Source organism: Cylas formicarius, unplaced genomic scaffold (assembly GCF_029955315.1).
Source record: "Cylas formicarius isolate icCylForm1 unplaced genomic scaffold, icCylForm1.1 PGA_scaffold_10__41_contigs__length_53128322, whole genome shotgun sequence".
In the NCBI taxonomy this organism is placed as follows: Eukaryota; Metazoa; Arthropoda; class Insecta; order Coleoptera; family Brentidae; genus Cylas; species Cylas formicarius.
In genome coordinates this window covers 40,119,540-40,135,865 of record NW_026844214.1, presented here as the reverse complement: position 1 = coordinate 40,135,865, position 16,326 = coordinate 40,119,540, and the positions used below count along the sequence as shown (strand labels likewise).

General features: G+C 32.0%; 2 protein-coding genes across 2 annotated transcripts in view; one reads left to right on the top strand and one right to left on the bottom strand.

Moving 5' to 3' along the window:
* LOC132703896 (myosin-I heavy chain-like) overlaps positions 1 to 4,301 on the bottom strand; it is a 29,545-nt gene extending 25,244 nt beyond the window's left edge. The window contains exons 1-2 of the mRNA XM_060673416.1: positions 4,113 to 4,301; positions 1,249 to 1,355 (exon numbers count right to left, since the gene is read on the bottom strand). Of these exons, the coding sequence (XP_060529399.1) occupies positions 1,249 to 1,355; positions 4,113 to 4,152 (147 nt within the window). The 5' untranslated portion in view covers positions 4,153 to 4,301. The remainder of the gene's footprint in view (positions 1 to 1,248; positions 1,356 to 4,112) is intronic.
* A 227-nt stretch (positions 4,302 to 4,528) lies between these two features.
* On the top strand, positions 4,529 to 16,062 carry LOC132701182 (ribosome quality control complex subunit NEMF homolog). Its single transcript, XM_060668952.1, has 23 exons — positions 4,529 to 4,737; positions 4,823 to 4,994; positions 5,050 to 5,386; positions 5,437 to 5,600; positions 5,658 to 6,035; positions 6,551 to 6,783; positions 6,839 to 7,081; positions 8,060 to 8,194; positions 8,258 to 8,352; positions 8,424 to 8,636; positions 8,687 to 8,858; positions 9,070 to 9,230; positions 9,395 to 9,522; positions 9,575 to 9,828; positions 9,885 to 10,082; positions 13,958 to 14,092; positions 14,156 to 14,250; positions 14,322 to 14,534; positions 14,585 to 14,756; positions 14,968 to 15,128; positions 15,293 to 15,420; positions 15,473 to 15,726; positions 15,783 to 16,062. The coding sequence occupies exons 1-23, from the start codon at positions 4,682 to 4,684 to the stop codon at positions 15,979 to 15,981; spliced, it is 4,296 nt and encodes a 1,431-aa protein (XP_060524935.1). The 5' UTR covers positions 4,529 to 4,681; the 3' UTR covers positions 15,982 to 16,062.
* Positions 16,063 to 16,326: the final 264 nt, after the last annotated feature.

Genomic DNA, 16,326 nt, shown 5'->3' with positions numbered 1-16,326 from the left:
AGAATATTGTGTTTCGACAGTTGCGAAATTTCGGTAGATATTTCAAACTAACAGTTGGGCAAATATGGAAAAATAAACAGCGATAAATTATTGCCCGCAAAAAAAGATTGACTCTTGATAGGCGCTGTCAAGCGTCACTTGACGACAATTCTACTAGATCCGTCAATTTCCGTAGGAATTTCGCAAAATTAGGCAACGCGACCCGAACCATTTTCGAACCATGACTCATTCTACCGGAGTAGTTCCGGACCAGCGGAATTTGAAGAATTGATTTTATGCCCCGAAGAAAGAAAGCGATGACTAATGTGAACTTTTATTATTACGGAGTCCCCAAAACCGGTATTTGCCTGGTATTTTAAGACGTCACGTCGAAAGCCTTTATTCAAGTCTCCGTTAATCGCATTTAATCGTTTCTATAATCAAGGGCCATTTAGAAATGTTTAATTTTTATGGTGCCGTCGGCCGCCGGCTTCAAGAACACCCTCTGCACATTAATTTACAAAACTGTCATGGTATAGTTTGATTGAAATTATGATAACGTTTTGACGCCTAAAAGCCTAATTTTTGACAGTAAAATGTTCTAAATTTGCTTTGTTTAGTTCATTTTACACATTTTTTGTCATGTCAAAAAATTATGCGTTTAGATACACAACTAAATCAAAACTAATTTGATTAAATTATGTCAATTATTTTCAAAGTTGTTCAAGGAAAAACCAATTTTCAGCGGCGTCCTTTGGGGGCAAGGGAAGACATGTAGAAAACAAAAATTATAGTAATTTGTCATGTTATTTTGTGTTGTATATGAAACGCAGAGATTTCCCATAGTTTCCTGAACACCCCTTATGAGGCCGAGGCCCAAAAATTCACTTTTTCCAACCAAATGGTGGAGACCATGCCTGTCGGCTTAGTCGATATTTTTTATTTTAGATTAATTTTTATCGTTTTTTTTTGTTTTTGTTTTCAAAGAAACTTCCACAGGCTACTGGAATACTTTTAATAAAATTTCTGAATTCCTCCTGCGTCGGTTTTTGTTGAATCGAACTAGCTAACGTTTCGCCAATCATCCTGTTGGCTTCTTCAGAGCTTGACTGAAACTGTTAAAACTGTTTCGGTCAAACCCGACTCAACAAAAACCGACGCAGAAGGAATCCAGAAGTTTTATAAAAAGTACTTTTTATCGTTTTTATTAATATTTTTTTCACATGTCGCTTATATCATCACCTTAATCATTTATCTATAAAAGGATACGTAAATTTTGTCTCTCTCATAGCGGACTTTCAGGTTCTTGTTTATAACAGCTTCGTCGAGAACAGTAAGGTGTGTCATGTCGGGTACACCCTCCTTCGGCATGGTTCCTGGAATAAAACATAGGTGGAAATTAACATAAAATACATTAAGTGTAATTAATTAATTATTAATCAAATTTTACTATCACCAAAAATGACCGTAAATGATGTAAATTCACTATTATTTCAAAAATTGAATGAAAACGTGCAAGAATTTCTCTCAAACGCATCCAGAAATATTTGATCTCTACTATTATTTTTGGCTGTGGAGCTTCTCTTCGTCTTTAAAACGTCTTAGATAAGTCTATTAGTTGGGTGGATTGGACGAGATACTAAAGGGGTGGCCGAGAATATTGAAAATAAAACTCCACCTTAAATCAGGCAGTTTTTGTTTATTAACGTGGTAAACAAAATGTGAAATGTTCAACCAAACATTGGCTTTGAGTACGAGATTTATAAAAGATGTGTACAAAACTTATTGGAAAACTGCTTAAATTTGCACATCTCTGCCTTTTTTTTCGCAAGCTTTCCAATCCTTCGAGCTCGTGGGCTGGGTGTTTGGGTAGTATAGCCCCGATAGGCAATTTCTATTGTGAACTGAACCATTAGGTTGTCAAAGCGGTTAATTTATGAAATTACTGCCCCGCGGGAGTTCGATTTGTCAATAACTAGGTACCTTACATACAAAAGGAAAAGTTCAAATATAACGTTTAGGCAGCAAATTTTAAACGATCCAGCGAGACTCATCACAAGCGCGCATCACAGTAAACGCGCCATTATCGTGATTGTTATCCATGAAGGCACGCATCCCATTATCAATTGCGATTTGCATAAACAGCAGCCTTGAGAATATATTAGGATGTTCGAGTTCAAAGTTGCAATACATCGTACATGCTTCTTGGAAGTCAGTGGATTTATTTGCTCAGATAATAAATACTTTGGCCCATAGCAATACGGATTACTTTTCGAGAAATGGCTAAAGATAAAATTAATTTCCCTCCTTTCAGACAGCACTAAAAGTGTCTCTTAAATCGTTACCCTTTGAAATAACAGAGAGACTTTATAAAGCAGTATTATTCCCAGAAATTTGTTTATAAAATATTTTAATGATAATTTAATGAACTTGTTGCAGCCGTAATTTAAAGCGCATAGCCAATAATTATTAAAAAATTCAATATTAATGAGTTTTAACAAAACAACGTCATTGTAGAATTTTATTTTCCAGTTTTTTTATTCTTGCGGTTTTGTAACCAGGTATAATACATTTTTTAATTTGAGACGAATGGCTTTTGCACATGTCTCGACAGGTGAATATAGCAATGCGCCACCATATAAATCCTTAGGTGGTATTTACCTGCCTCCGAAATATGCCAACACCTGGTGGCCATACTTTTATCCAAATTTAAACCTAAAGATCTCGAGTTTCTTGACCATGCGGCACGTGCAGCTTTTGAACATCTGCTTAAACAGAGTCGGGCTCTGATAAAAACAGCTCCAAACATCTTAGCAGTTTTAACCTCCTTAGATATCCGCGTAGGTTGATTTAGGAAAATAGAAATTCTTTTTTAGTATAGTTTAGATCATTTCCTTTATTTAAATAAAGCTTACTAGAGTTGCTTAAAAAACCTTTTTTGGTAATATAGGGGCAAGTAAAAACATTGTGTCTTGTGTATTCACGGTCAGCGAGATTTGTCAAAAGTCTCGAGAAATAGGTACTTATTTAACTTCTAAATTTAAAAATGCAGTGTTAATTTGGCCCATTAGTTGGACATCGACAATCTTAAATTAAGTACAGAAAATGTTATCATTTTGCAATAAAAAAATTCAAATTATTCAAAGTCAAAAATCACTTACAAGGAAATATTAACAATCGGTATATAGATAAATAAATAAAAAATCAATTGTAACTACAAAAGTTAAAGTCCGATGTTATTGTGTTGACATAATAACTTACCATCTGGTTTTATTAATATTTACGTCATACGATTTTGATACTTTCTGCATGACAAATTAGATTTAATTAATTAAAAATTCAAATTAATATAATAATAATAATAACAATAGTAATAATAATAATAATAATAAACATAAAATAAAATCATTGAATTTTTAAACGGGTCATAATAATCCGTTACGGACCTTGCGTCTCACTTTCAATCAAAAGTGTAGGAAGAAGCAGGTAAGTTTAAAATAAATGCTATTATGTATTTCTGATTATAGGGTCTGGTGTTTTTACCCTAACTGATGTAGTTACTTTTAGTTTCTGGTAATTGATTGAAGTATTGGACGAACTCTTTTTTTTTTGTTTGAGAAAGGGCATTTTTAGGAAATTTGGTAGATATTTTCGACGAATTTTTGCTAAACTGCTGTTTTTTCTTTTCGAATACGAAGTCAATTCATCGATTCTAGCATGCACACTTTTTCTATTTTTATTTCTAAGTTTACAATTATAAAATCATAACATAAATTTATTTGAACGTCGAAAAAACAGGAAAAGATCTAAATGTGAATAAAAGTATTAGTTCACTCTCAACAACCGACTGAGAACTTAAAACAAAATATAATTTAAATAGAATAAAACTAAAATATAAAAAATTTACAATATAAGTAAAAATAAAGTTTTGTATTTTGTTTGATTCGGCAACATTTTTCGTACTTTTGTTTGTAAACATTAATGAAAGTGCACACAGCAATCTCTTATTATTCACTAAAAACAAAAGCTTGCAAAAGGGAAACAAAACCCCGGCTGGAAAATGTCAATACCGCCCTTATATTCAAGGGTGGCAATTTCAGGGCTTTCTCAATAATAATAACCATTATACTAACCCACTGACGAAAAATCCAACTCAACCATGGCGTTTTCCATTTATAAATTATACATTGACAAAACTTTTTATTCATAAATTGCAAACTTTGCAAGAAACATTTATTTCATAAAAAAAATAACACGAACTAAACGAGGCTGGACAGAATCACAGCGCGACACACGGATTCGACTAACCATAGAGCATACAGCAATCACCGAACAGCAAAATGCAATAAGAAGGATAACTTTTTGTCCTTTTCTTCCGGACACCAAACGCAAAGTCTGTGCCATCTGCAGGTGATATAGCCAACTACTATTTACATCGACAGTTAACATTAATCAGCTCTGCCATTAGTTTTTAGATCACTCATCAGAGAGGGCTCCAAGGATAAGATATAAAACCCCCATTTGACATTTAATACAAATGCGTACCAACCTTAGCATTCTGTGGTATTCTGCAAATAGGAACACAGCTGATATAGAGAGAAAAACTATTAGGAGCATCCGAAATTTTTGATACTTATTTTAGCAAAAGCAGCTTCTAAATCTATGTTCAACCCACTGAGTTTTGAAAAATAGTTGCTTAAAAATGAAAATTCGTTATAATACATTCGACATAGTATGTGTCGTAACGGAATTGCAAAAGTATGTACCTTTTTTACAGAGAACTTTTGGTCTCATTGTGAAATCTAGGCTGTTTTGGAGTAGCTCAAATGAAAAATGTTTGCAGACTTGTTGGAATGCGAGTAAATAACGTTTACGACATAGACAACAAAACCTATTTAATCAGATTGCAGCGCAATGAAGAGAAAAGCGTTCTACTTTTTGAATCTGGAAATCGAATTCATTTAACCAATTTTGAGTGGCCGAAAAATGTTGCTCCATCTGGTTTTAGTATGAAAGTAAGTTTACTTTATATTGTGTATTTCCTGGTTAAAGATACTTTATTAATTTTAGTTGCGTAAACATTTAAAAAATAAACGACTAGAAAAGCTGTCTCAAATTGGAACTGACAGAATAATTGATATGCAATTTGGTTCGGGAGAAGCTGGATATCATGTGATACTAGAACTTTATGATAGAGGAAACATAGTACTTGCAGATTATGAAATGATAATATTAAATGTTTTACGGCCGCATACGGAAGGAGATAAAGTTAGGTTTGCCGTTAGAGAAAAATATCCAGAGAATAGAGCTAGAGAAACTGCAGGATTAACCCAAGAAGTAATAATAAGTATACTAGAAAAAGGCAAAATAGGAGATCAGGTTAAAAAAGTACTCATTTCAAATTTAGGTTGGGAATATTTTATTATTAATAGATTTTTTCTTATTTAAAATTTTTAGATTATGGACCAGCTCTAATTGAACATGTATTGTTAAAACAAGGAATTACAAATGCCACTAAAATAGGAAAAAATTTTAACTTGAATACAGATTCTCATAAAATTTTCATTGCCATTTGTGAAGCAGATAGTATCTTCCAGAAAGCAAAAAATGAATGCTTTAAGGTAATTATGTGGACAGCATAACTTGTTCCTACATAATTTATTGTATTTTTCTAACAGGGATTCATTATTCAAAAGAAAGAGGAACGTGCTATTACTGAGACAAACAAGGACTCTGAGTTTTATTCTAACCAGGAATTCCATCCCATGTTATTTGAACAACATTCTGCAATGCCTTATAAAGAGTTTGGTACATTTAATTTGGCAGTTGATGAATTCTTTTCCTCTTTGGAGAGTCAAAAATTAGAACTAAAAGCTGTGCAGCAAGAAAGGGAAGCTTTAAAAAAATTAGAAAATGTTAAAAAGGATCACACCCAAAGATTAGTGGCGCTAGAAAAAGTTCAGGAAGTTGACAAACAAAAAGCAGAATTGATCACCAGAAATCAAGAATTAGTGGACAAAGCAATTTTATCTGTACAAATGCTTCTAGCAAATCAGGTAGAAACTGATTATGAAATGTAAACTTTACATATAAGCTCTTCCACACTGAGGGAAATATTGTGTTTATTAATTATAAGATAGATTATTGTTTTTAGAAGCAATTTACATAAATCTAAATTATCCTCTAATTAGTTATTTATTCAAGAAGTTCTGAATCAAATGATTTTTTCTCTAACTGCCATTAAATTCAGTTTCTTGGTAATTTTGCAATTTTTAAAAGTAAAAGTAATGGTTTATTTACATTGAAAATCGTGAATTTGTTGTACAATATAACATAAAGAGCTAAAGATTAACAGTCATAACATTTGTCTACTTTTTTCTTTTTAAAATTGCAGAAAAAAAAATGCCACTGCTTAATGGAATACAAATCTCATATCTCAATCTAAAATTGTCTGACTGACATAAGATAACTTTTTTTTTTTAAATTACATAACAAAATTTAATGCCACTACTTAATAGAATACAAATTTGCCATTTTTGATCCTTTTCGATGATTCATAATCCTTTTAAAGTTATCTTGGGAAGATATAGAAGATGTGGTAAAGGATGCATCAGCAAAGGGGGATCCAATAGCTGGAAGCATTAGAAATTTAAAATTAGAAATGAATCACATTAGTTTATTCCTGGATGATCCCTATGCCGAGTTTCCCAGTAGTGATGTTTCAGACAGTGAAGCTAATGATAATATTCCGTCAATGTTAGTTGATGTTGATTTGGCCCTGACAGCATTTGCAAACGCACGAAGGTGCTGTACTAAAGCATTCTCTATACTAGCATATCATATTACCATAGTTTTGTAGGTATTATGATCAAAAACGTACTGCAGCCAAAAAGCAACAGAAAACTATTGAATCGCAAACAAAAGCTTTGAAGTCTGCAGAAAGGAAGACTCAACAAACACTGAAAGATATGCAGACAATTACTAATATAAATAAGGCAAGGAAAGTGTATTGGTTTGAGAAATTTTTTTGGTTCATAAGTTCAGAGAATTATTTAGTGATTGCGGGACGTGATCAACAACAAAATGAGTTGATTGTTAAACGGTAATTTCCACAGTTGTTGTATTGAAGGAAGATGCGACAAGTCATCCTGCAGCCTGCATAAACCAAAAATTTGGAATAATTAACTTATATTTTGCTATTAATTTAATTTAATAATTTAATACACAAACTTTTCCCGAGAAACTCCGCATGTAAATGCTGATTTGAGACTTTAAAATGTAGTGATTAAAATCAATTCTAATTCTTATTAAATGAATTAAATTGTGTGTTTTACAAAAGTAAGAAGTAAATCTTAAATATGATAATAACATGTATATACTTTAAAATGCCTGCAGCATATTCAGCAGATAAAAATAATTATAAAAGTTCATATAAAATGTTGTCCAAAGATGCTTCATTTTGGAGATACAGGGCGTTAAAATTTTGCGAACAAAATCGTTTTTTTTATTCTTTTCAAAAAACTTTTGATTTTTGCTTTCAAACTGAGGATCTAATATATAGCATAGATAAACTTGTTTCTGTTTAATCATTGGCGTTCGTGACACCATTTTATTTAATTTATATATCTCGTTTACTTTATTTAGATCCCCTATCAGTTCTGAACAAAAATGGTCTCTTCAGTTCATTCGTTAAAACCAACCGTTTGGGAGAAAAAAAAAAGTCTGCATGTGCGCCTAATATCTCAAGTTTCCAAATTAAATAAATAAGACAATTCGAGCTATTTAAATTGGTTTTATTTTATAACAATTCTGGAAATTATGATAAGAACCTAATAGTTAATTTCATTAATTTAATTAAAATTATTATAATAGCTACCAACATTGAAAGAATAATTTACAATAGATTTTTCACAATGTCTCAATACCTGTATATCCAAAATGAAGCAGTTCAGGACATATGAACTTTTTTACTTATTTTTATCTGTATGTTGGCATTGTAATTTAGAACTTTTCTCGTCTCCTTCGTACAATTGTTTTACCAAACTGAAGTTTATTTTTACCACACTTGTCAATCTTTTAGTTATTTAAAAGCAACTGATGTCTATGTTCATGCCGATATTCACGGAGCAAGTAGTGTCCTAATTAAAAATCCTAGTGGTCAACCAGTACCTCCCAAAACTCTAAATGATGCCGGTACTATGGCTATATGTTACAGGTAATTCGGACGAACATGATTAGACCCTTTTGTCCACTGTTTGTCAACAACTTTTTTTTTCAGTGTCGCTTGGGAAGCAAAGGTTATCACTAATGCCTATTGGGTATGGGGCGATCAAGTTAGTAAAACGGCGCCAACTGGAGAATATCTATCCACAGGTAAAATGGCTAACTTTGTGTGTTAACTATTCTTAAATAAAGACCGTTTTCTAACAGACTGGGTGTTTCAGGTAGTTTCATGGTAAGGGGAAAAAAGAATTTCTTACCGCCATCTCATTTGATCCTTGGATTTAGTTTTCTCTTTAAATTGGAAGATGGTTGCATTGAAAAACATGCAGGTGAAAGAAAAGTGTTGACTCAAGTTGAGGAAGATGCGCTGAACCAAGTTGCAGATGAGGTCAGTAAAGAAGAAGTTGAACTTGATGTTTTGGACGAGAGTGACGGTAATAATAGGTAACTTTCATATTCTCTTCTTTTAATTCTTCTGATTTAGAGGATGAGTTGAAAAAAGAAAAAGAGAATATGTTTAACGCACAAACTGACTTAGAAGTGACAGTTGCTGTTGCTGATATATCAGAAGTAAAAAGTGAAAGCTCTTCAGATAGTGAAGAAAAGTCGAATTTTCCTGATACTCAAATTAAAATTCAACATTTTGAGGGAACTAAGTAAGTTGTAATTTGTATTTATGTGAAAATGAATTAAACAGGAGTGGTTAGATCAGAACAAGTGACCATACAATTTCTTTTGAAATCCATCAGTATAAATACAAAAGAAAAATAAAACCATTTTTGAAATTTTTGTTTATTGGATCTTCCGATGATGCTGTTCCTATTTAGGACCTTCAGAGGATCAAAATTACATATATCTTATTTTTAGACGAAATATTTTAATAGAACCAACAATAAGAGAGGAGCCTAAAAATGAACCGGGCATTTTTTATCTTGGTGATAATAAACCAGTTATTTTGAAACAAAATAATTCTCGGAGCAGAACCAGCAGTCATTCAAGTAGTAAGACAGAAAAGGACCAACCAAAAAGTAAATATCTTTATACAATATATTATTTCAGTAGTTCACAATGTATTTTATTTAATATATTGTTGCTATATTGCACTTTTACATGTTGTACTCGGAGATTTTCAGTCTGTCCACCTTAGTGATTGTTTTCCCTGCTTTTTACATTTTTAGTTTTTTTTTTTAAGGAGAGGCGGAACAGTCAAACAGACAACAACAGTCTAAACGCGGTCAAAGAAGCAAACTCAAAAAGATCAAAGAAAAATACAAAGATCAAGATGAGGAAGAGAGAGAGTTAAGGATGAATATTTTGCAGGTATCTGCTATATGGTTCTGAGATAAAGTATCATAATGTGACTCTATTTCAGTCCTCTGGTACAGGAAAAGAGACCAAGAAATCGAAAAAAGGCAAAGAAACACATACAAAACCGGCGAAGAAACCGCAACCAGCTCCTCGTTTGGCAGAACCAAAAGAATCTAATGATGTAAATGACGATGATGAACCCACGGTCCAAGCTGAGGTGGATATGATAGATTCATTGACAGGAATTCCATTCGCGGATGACGAACTGTTATTTGCTGTGCCTGTGGTCGCGCCATATAATACGCTTTCTAATTATAAGTATGTGAATAGACATAGTTACGTTTTTTTAGGTTAAAAAGAAACATACATTTAAGATTCAAAGTGAAGTTAACACCAGGGACTGCCAGAAGAGGCAAGGCCGCTCGTACAGCGTTGACGATGTTTTTGAAAGATCGCGGTATTACACAAAGGGAAAAGGATCTCTTAAAAGCGGTCAAGGACGAGCAGTTGGCTCGGAATCTTCCCGGTAAAGTTAAACTATCCGCCCCAAAAATGCAAGCCCTCAGGAGATAATAGGTGAAATTATTTTCCTAAATGGTTATTGTGATTGATTTTGTATTGCGGTTTTTAAAATAAATGTTATTGTTCTTGAAATATTTCTCTATCCCGTAAATAAATTGTAGGTATTTTGGAAATTGCAATCCGAAATATACAGGGCGTCTATTTTATTTTTTTGCAAAATCTACATAATCCTATTATTCTTTTTTTGGTTCAAAGCGCAGCTCAAATGATTTTTGTCACTCCTGAAGTGGATTTACTATGCTTAAAAAATAAATCAATTTCGTTGTTTTCAACAGTTCTTCAAAAAATCCAATTTCTAGGATTATTTGAATAATTGCCCATAAAAGTAATTACTTCGCAAATAAATTTGATGGCTTCGCAGTACGATCTATTAATAAATACAACGGACCAGCAGATTTAATTTAAAAAATATTAAACAACGATTTGTTGTTAACTTTTTTGTTTTAGTATAATGTAGTGCTTGATTAACAAAGTACTAACTTATTAACCACAAAAACCTTAGCAATCATTAAGGATCAGTGTTTTTTGCCTGTACTCTATAGACCACTCCATTTTTAGAAGTTACTGTAAAATCTTCAAAATAAATAATTTTACACAAGGTAAAATGACCAAATTGTAACCTATTTTTAGGACGAAATTTTTGAAAGATTTAGAAGCAACTAAAATAACGTTTTGGTCTCTTAAATAGTTACTTTGTTGTTGCATTTCACTATAGTTGTTTGTATTTGTATTTTTTGCATACTAAACTGACACTTTCTTCTATTTTGCTTCTTTTTCGGCAGCATAAATGGCAACAATGCAGAACCACAAATAACAAAAACCAATATAAAAAATAATATAACGACTTATCATCAAAAATTAAAGTCATAAATTTCCAGAGTTGGAATATAATATAATAATGGAATATAATATAATAATAATATAAAGAAAAAAATGTGCCTTAATTTCCTGTGATGAAGGCGGTATAAATTTTTGAAATTTTGTGCGTAAAAAGTTTATCAGATTCCATTTTTTTATGTCCCCCGTGGTTTTCATTTCTCTCTCTCAAAAACAAAGCACAATACGAAAAAAACATTGAAATAGCATTCTTACTTGATACAGCTAAATTCGAGGAAACGCCAATGACTTGCAGTTTTTTTTTAGTTGCAACTTTCTAACTTGAATATAGTTCAGACGTTCGTGGATTCGTCATTGGAAATAAAGTTGTCAATTTTTGACGTCTATTTACTAAAAATAATAATAAAAACTTTAAACAATTTGGATTTTGAAAATGAAGCATATTCGAAAGAAAGTTATACTACATTTTTGTCTTAAAAAACTAAACTTCTTTCCTCTTTCATTTTACGAATTAGCTTAAGAAACACGGTGTAAGTGTAGATAACAAATTAAAAAGGAACGAATTAGCCTTTGTACTTGTTTTTGCAAATATTGAATTCGATTCTGTTACGTATGGCACGTTCCAGAGATCCTTTTACTATACCCACGTTGCTGAATAAACATGTAATCTTCTCATTAATCCTATTGTTACAATAATAATTCAACCAATTGCTTTGCTAATCGAGGTATATTCTATGAAAAATAAGGAAAAAAAAACATATAATTAATTCCACCTTTTTTCACTGTTTAATTAGATTGTAATTGGAATATTTATGACACATGCCTCGTTATTTGAATTTAATTTTATAATGATTCCTTTCTAATATATTTATAATAGGTAAAAATAACAACGACTGGATATTAAAGCATGCTAGTTCGGATTTGCTTTATGCCATCAGCTGCAAATTGACCCTCGAAGTAGCCGTTTCACGTTCGCTCTAAAATATTCAGGGTGGTTCAGTTTTCAATGCCATAAATTTAACAGCTTGTTTCCACGACGAAAAGTGAGATTATTCTTTTTTTTAAGGATTTTTGATTTTCATTTTTACTTAACATTTCATTTCATTCTTGGTTGTCTTCTGTCTTCATTAGTTTACGTTGGTTTTTGGCGAAATGCGACAGATCAGTCAGTAAATAGGCAGTACAAGAGAATTTTTTTATTATATTACGTCGGTACATGTTTCACAATACGATGCGACTTCTAAAGAGTGTGATTCCATGGATGATTTTATATCAATCTGCATCTGCAATACATCTCCGCGACCGCCTTATTTTTGGTATAAAGAGTGGTAAAAAAACGGTGCTTCCTTATTTTCGTTGAAACTGTTTTAGATATTTTGTTGAAATTTGGTAGAGACCCACAATGCAATGAAAGTGAAAATTATTTTTCTATTTTCACCAGTGGCGTCACGGATGCTTTTTATCGAAAAATATTGCCAACAAACTGCTTTTTTTATTGCCATTTATTTCTTAGTAAAATGTTCTCTTCTCTCGTCCGAAAAATAACAGTTTCCAGCGAAAAAATTAAAAAGCACTGAAAATGTTGGAATTGAATTAACTTTGAATTTACTATTGAATATGAAAATTTAGCATTGTTTAACATTAACAATTAATAAAATAATTAAAGAAATTTCATGGGCAAATGAGTAAAAACATTTTTTCAATATATTTTTAACACCATTAAGGACTAGAGCATCGTTTTATGAAATGTATAGGCATACATTTTTAATGGACAAACCATAATAAATTTTATGAAATAATTATTTACCAGAATCATTCTCTATAGACTGTTCTGCAGTTTTTTCAATTTCCACGGAATGTTGTAATTTTTAATTGATTTATTTATCGTTTTACGATATACATATACAAGTCAGAAAGTACTAATATACAGGATATTTTCTAATTGAATATCAATAATCAAGGGGGTGATTTTTGGGTCCATTTTAAAATGAAAACTTCATATGTCCTAAACGTTTGAGATGCAGGGTAGTAAAGTTATCGAAAATAAAATATATTTTTTTAATGTTTGTAATACCGCTTTAGATATTTTAAATAAATAAAAATATATATTAATTAAATAAAAATATATATTATTTTTGAAAACTTTAGCACCCTGTATTTCAAAAGCTAAGACGTTTAGGACATACGTTCATATAAAGTTTTCTTTTTAAAATGAACCCAAAAATCGCCCTCTTAATTATCGACATTCAATTAGAAAACCTCCTGTATAACTTATTATAGTTGTACTTTCGCTTTTGTTAAATCTTATTTGAAAAAACCACGTATGTAACTTAGCTTTAAGGAACGTTCATAAGCCTGATATTAGCATACTGTTGACTCACTCCTTTCAAATTCCGTTATTTAGGTAAAGTGTAACGCGCACTTCTGAGCTCTGTCGAAAACAACTAAAAATTTGTTATTACACGTCGTGTCCAATTTTTACAAATCTTTTGTTCCCTTAAAGCCTAACGCCACCATATTTAAAGCGCAGTTTGAAATATATTATAATAGAGTTTATAAGTTTATAATACCTACTTGTATAACTTTGTGCTACGTATTGTTCAAGAAAAAGTTACTTAAACACATTGAACCCTAACGCTCCTTTTAGCTTCAAGAAAATTAATAAATATTTGATTGATTGGTACTTATATAAAATGCGTTTTACGTATTATTTGCGAAATATGTACTTAAACGCATGTACTCCTAATGCTCATTTCAGCTTTATCAAAATTCTAAAATTATATATCTTATTATTAGTAACAAACTAACTGTTAGTCTTTAAATGGTTTTGAATCAACAACTAATCATTGAACTGAGGCGGCTTTTACTTGATGAAAATCCATTTATCAAAATAAATAAGAACTAAAAGTTCAGATTTTCAGGAAATTATATATATGTTGGCATTGTAATTTAGAACTTTTCTCGTCTCCTTCGTACAATTGTTTTACCAAACTGAAGTTTATTTTTACCACACTTGTCAATCTTTTAGTTATTTAAAAGCAACTGATGTCTATGTTCATGCCGATATTCACGGAGCAAGTAGTGTCCTAATTAAAAATCCTAGTGGTCAACCAGTACCTCCCAAAACTCTAAATGATGCCGGTACTATGGCTATATGTTACAGGTAATTCGGACGAACATGATTAGACCCTTTTGTCCACTGTTTGTCAACAACTTTTTTTTTCAGTGTCGCTTGGGAAGCAAAGGTTATCACTAATGCCTATTGGGTATGGGGCGATCAAGTTAGTAAAACGGCGCCAACTGGAGAATATCTATCCACAGGTAAAATGGCTAACTTTGTGTGTTAACTATTCTTAAATAAAGACCGTTTTCTAACAGACTGGGTGTTTCAGGTAGTTTCATGGTAAGGGGAAAAAAGAATTTCTTACCGCCATCTCATTTGATCCTTGGATTTAGTTTTCTCTTTAAATTGGAAGATGGTTGCATTGAAAAACATGCAGGTGAAAGAAAAGTGTTGACTCAAGTTGAGGAAGATGCGCTGAACCAAGTTGCAGATGAGGTCAGTAAAGAAGAAGTTGAACTTGATGTTTTGGACGAGAGTGACGGTAATAATAGGTAACTTTCATATTCTCTTCTTTTAATTCTTCTGATTTAGAGGATGAGTTGAAAAAAGAAAAAGAGAATATGTTTAACGCACAAACTGACTTAGAAGTGACAGTTGCTGTTGCTGATATATCAGAAGTAAAAAGTGAAAGCTCTTCAGATAGTGAAGAAAAGTCGAATTTTCCTGATACTCAAATTAAAATTCAACATTTTGAGGGAACTAAGTAAGTTGTAATTTGTATTTATGTGAAAATGAATTAAACAGGAGTGGTTAGATCAGAACAAGTGACCATACAATTTCTTTTGAAATCCATCAGTATAAATACAAAAGAAAAATAAAACCATTTTTGAAATTTTTGTTTATTGGATCTTCCGATGATGCTGTTCCTATTTAGGACCTTCAGAGGATCAAAATTACATATATCTTATTTTTAGACGAAATATTTTAATAGAACCAACAATAAGAGAGGAGCCTAAAAATGAACCGGGCATTTTTTATCTTGGTGATAATAAACCAGTTATTTTGAAACAAAATAATTCTCGGAGCAGAACCAGCAGTCATTCAAGTAGTAAGACAGAAAAGGACCAACCAAAAAGTAAATATCTTTATACAATATATTATTTCAGTAGTTCACAATGTATTTTATTTAATATATTGTTGCTATATTGCACTTTTACATGTTGTACTCGGAGATTTTCAGTCTGTCCACCTTAGTGATTGTTTTCCCTGCTTTTTACATTTTTAGTTTTTTTTTTTAAGGAGAGGCGGAACAGTCAAACAGACAACAACAGTCTAAACGCGGTCAAAGAAGCAAACTCAAAAAGATCAAAGAAAAATACAAAGATCAAGATGAGGAAGAGAGAGAGTTAAGGATGAATATTTTGCAGGTATCTGCTATATGGTTCTGAGATAAAGTATCATAATGTGACTCTATTTCAGTCCTCTGGTACAGGAAAAGAGACCAAGAAATCGAAAAAAGGCAAAGAAACACATACAAAACCGGCGAAGAAACCGCAACCAGCTCCTCGTTTGGCAGAACCAAAAGAATCTAATGATGTAAATGACGATGATGAACCCACGGTCCAAGCTGAGGTGGATATGATAGATTCATTGACAGGAATTCCATTCGCGGATGACGAACTGTTATTTGCTGTGCCTGTGGTCGCGCCATATAATACGCTTTCTAATTATAAGTATGTGAATAGACATAGTTACGTTTTTTTAGGTTAAAAAGAAACATACATTTAAGATTCAAAGTGAAGTTAACACCAGGGACTGCCAGAAGAGGCAAGGCCGCTCGTACAGCGTTGACGATGTTTTTGAAAGATCGCGGTATTACACAAAGGGAAAAGGATCTCTTAAAAGCGGTCAAGGACGAGCAGTTGGCTCGGAATCTTCCCGGTAAAGTTAAACTATCCGCCCCAAAAATGCAAGCCCTCAGGAGATAATAGGTGAAATTATTTTCCTAAATGGTTATTGTGATTGATTTTGTATTGCGGTTTTTAAAATAAATGTTATTGTTCTTGAAATATTTCTCTATCCCGTAAATAAATTGTAGGTATTTTGGAAATTGCAATCCGAAATATACAGGGCGTCTATTTTATTTTTTTGCAAAATCTACATAATCCTATTATTCTTTTTTTGGTTCAAAGCGCAGCTCAAATGATTTTTGTCACTCCTGAAGTGGATTTACTATGCTTAAAAAATAAATCAATTTCGTTGTTTTCAACAGTTCTTCAAAAAATCCAATTTCTAGGATTATTTGAATAATTGCCCATAAAAGTAATTACTTC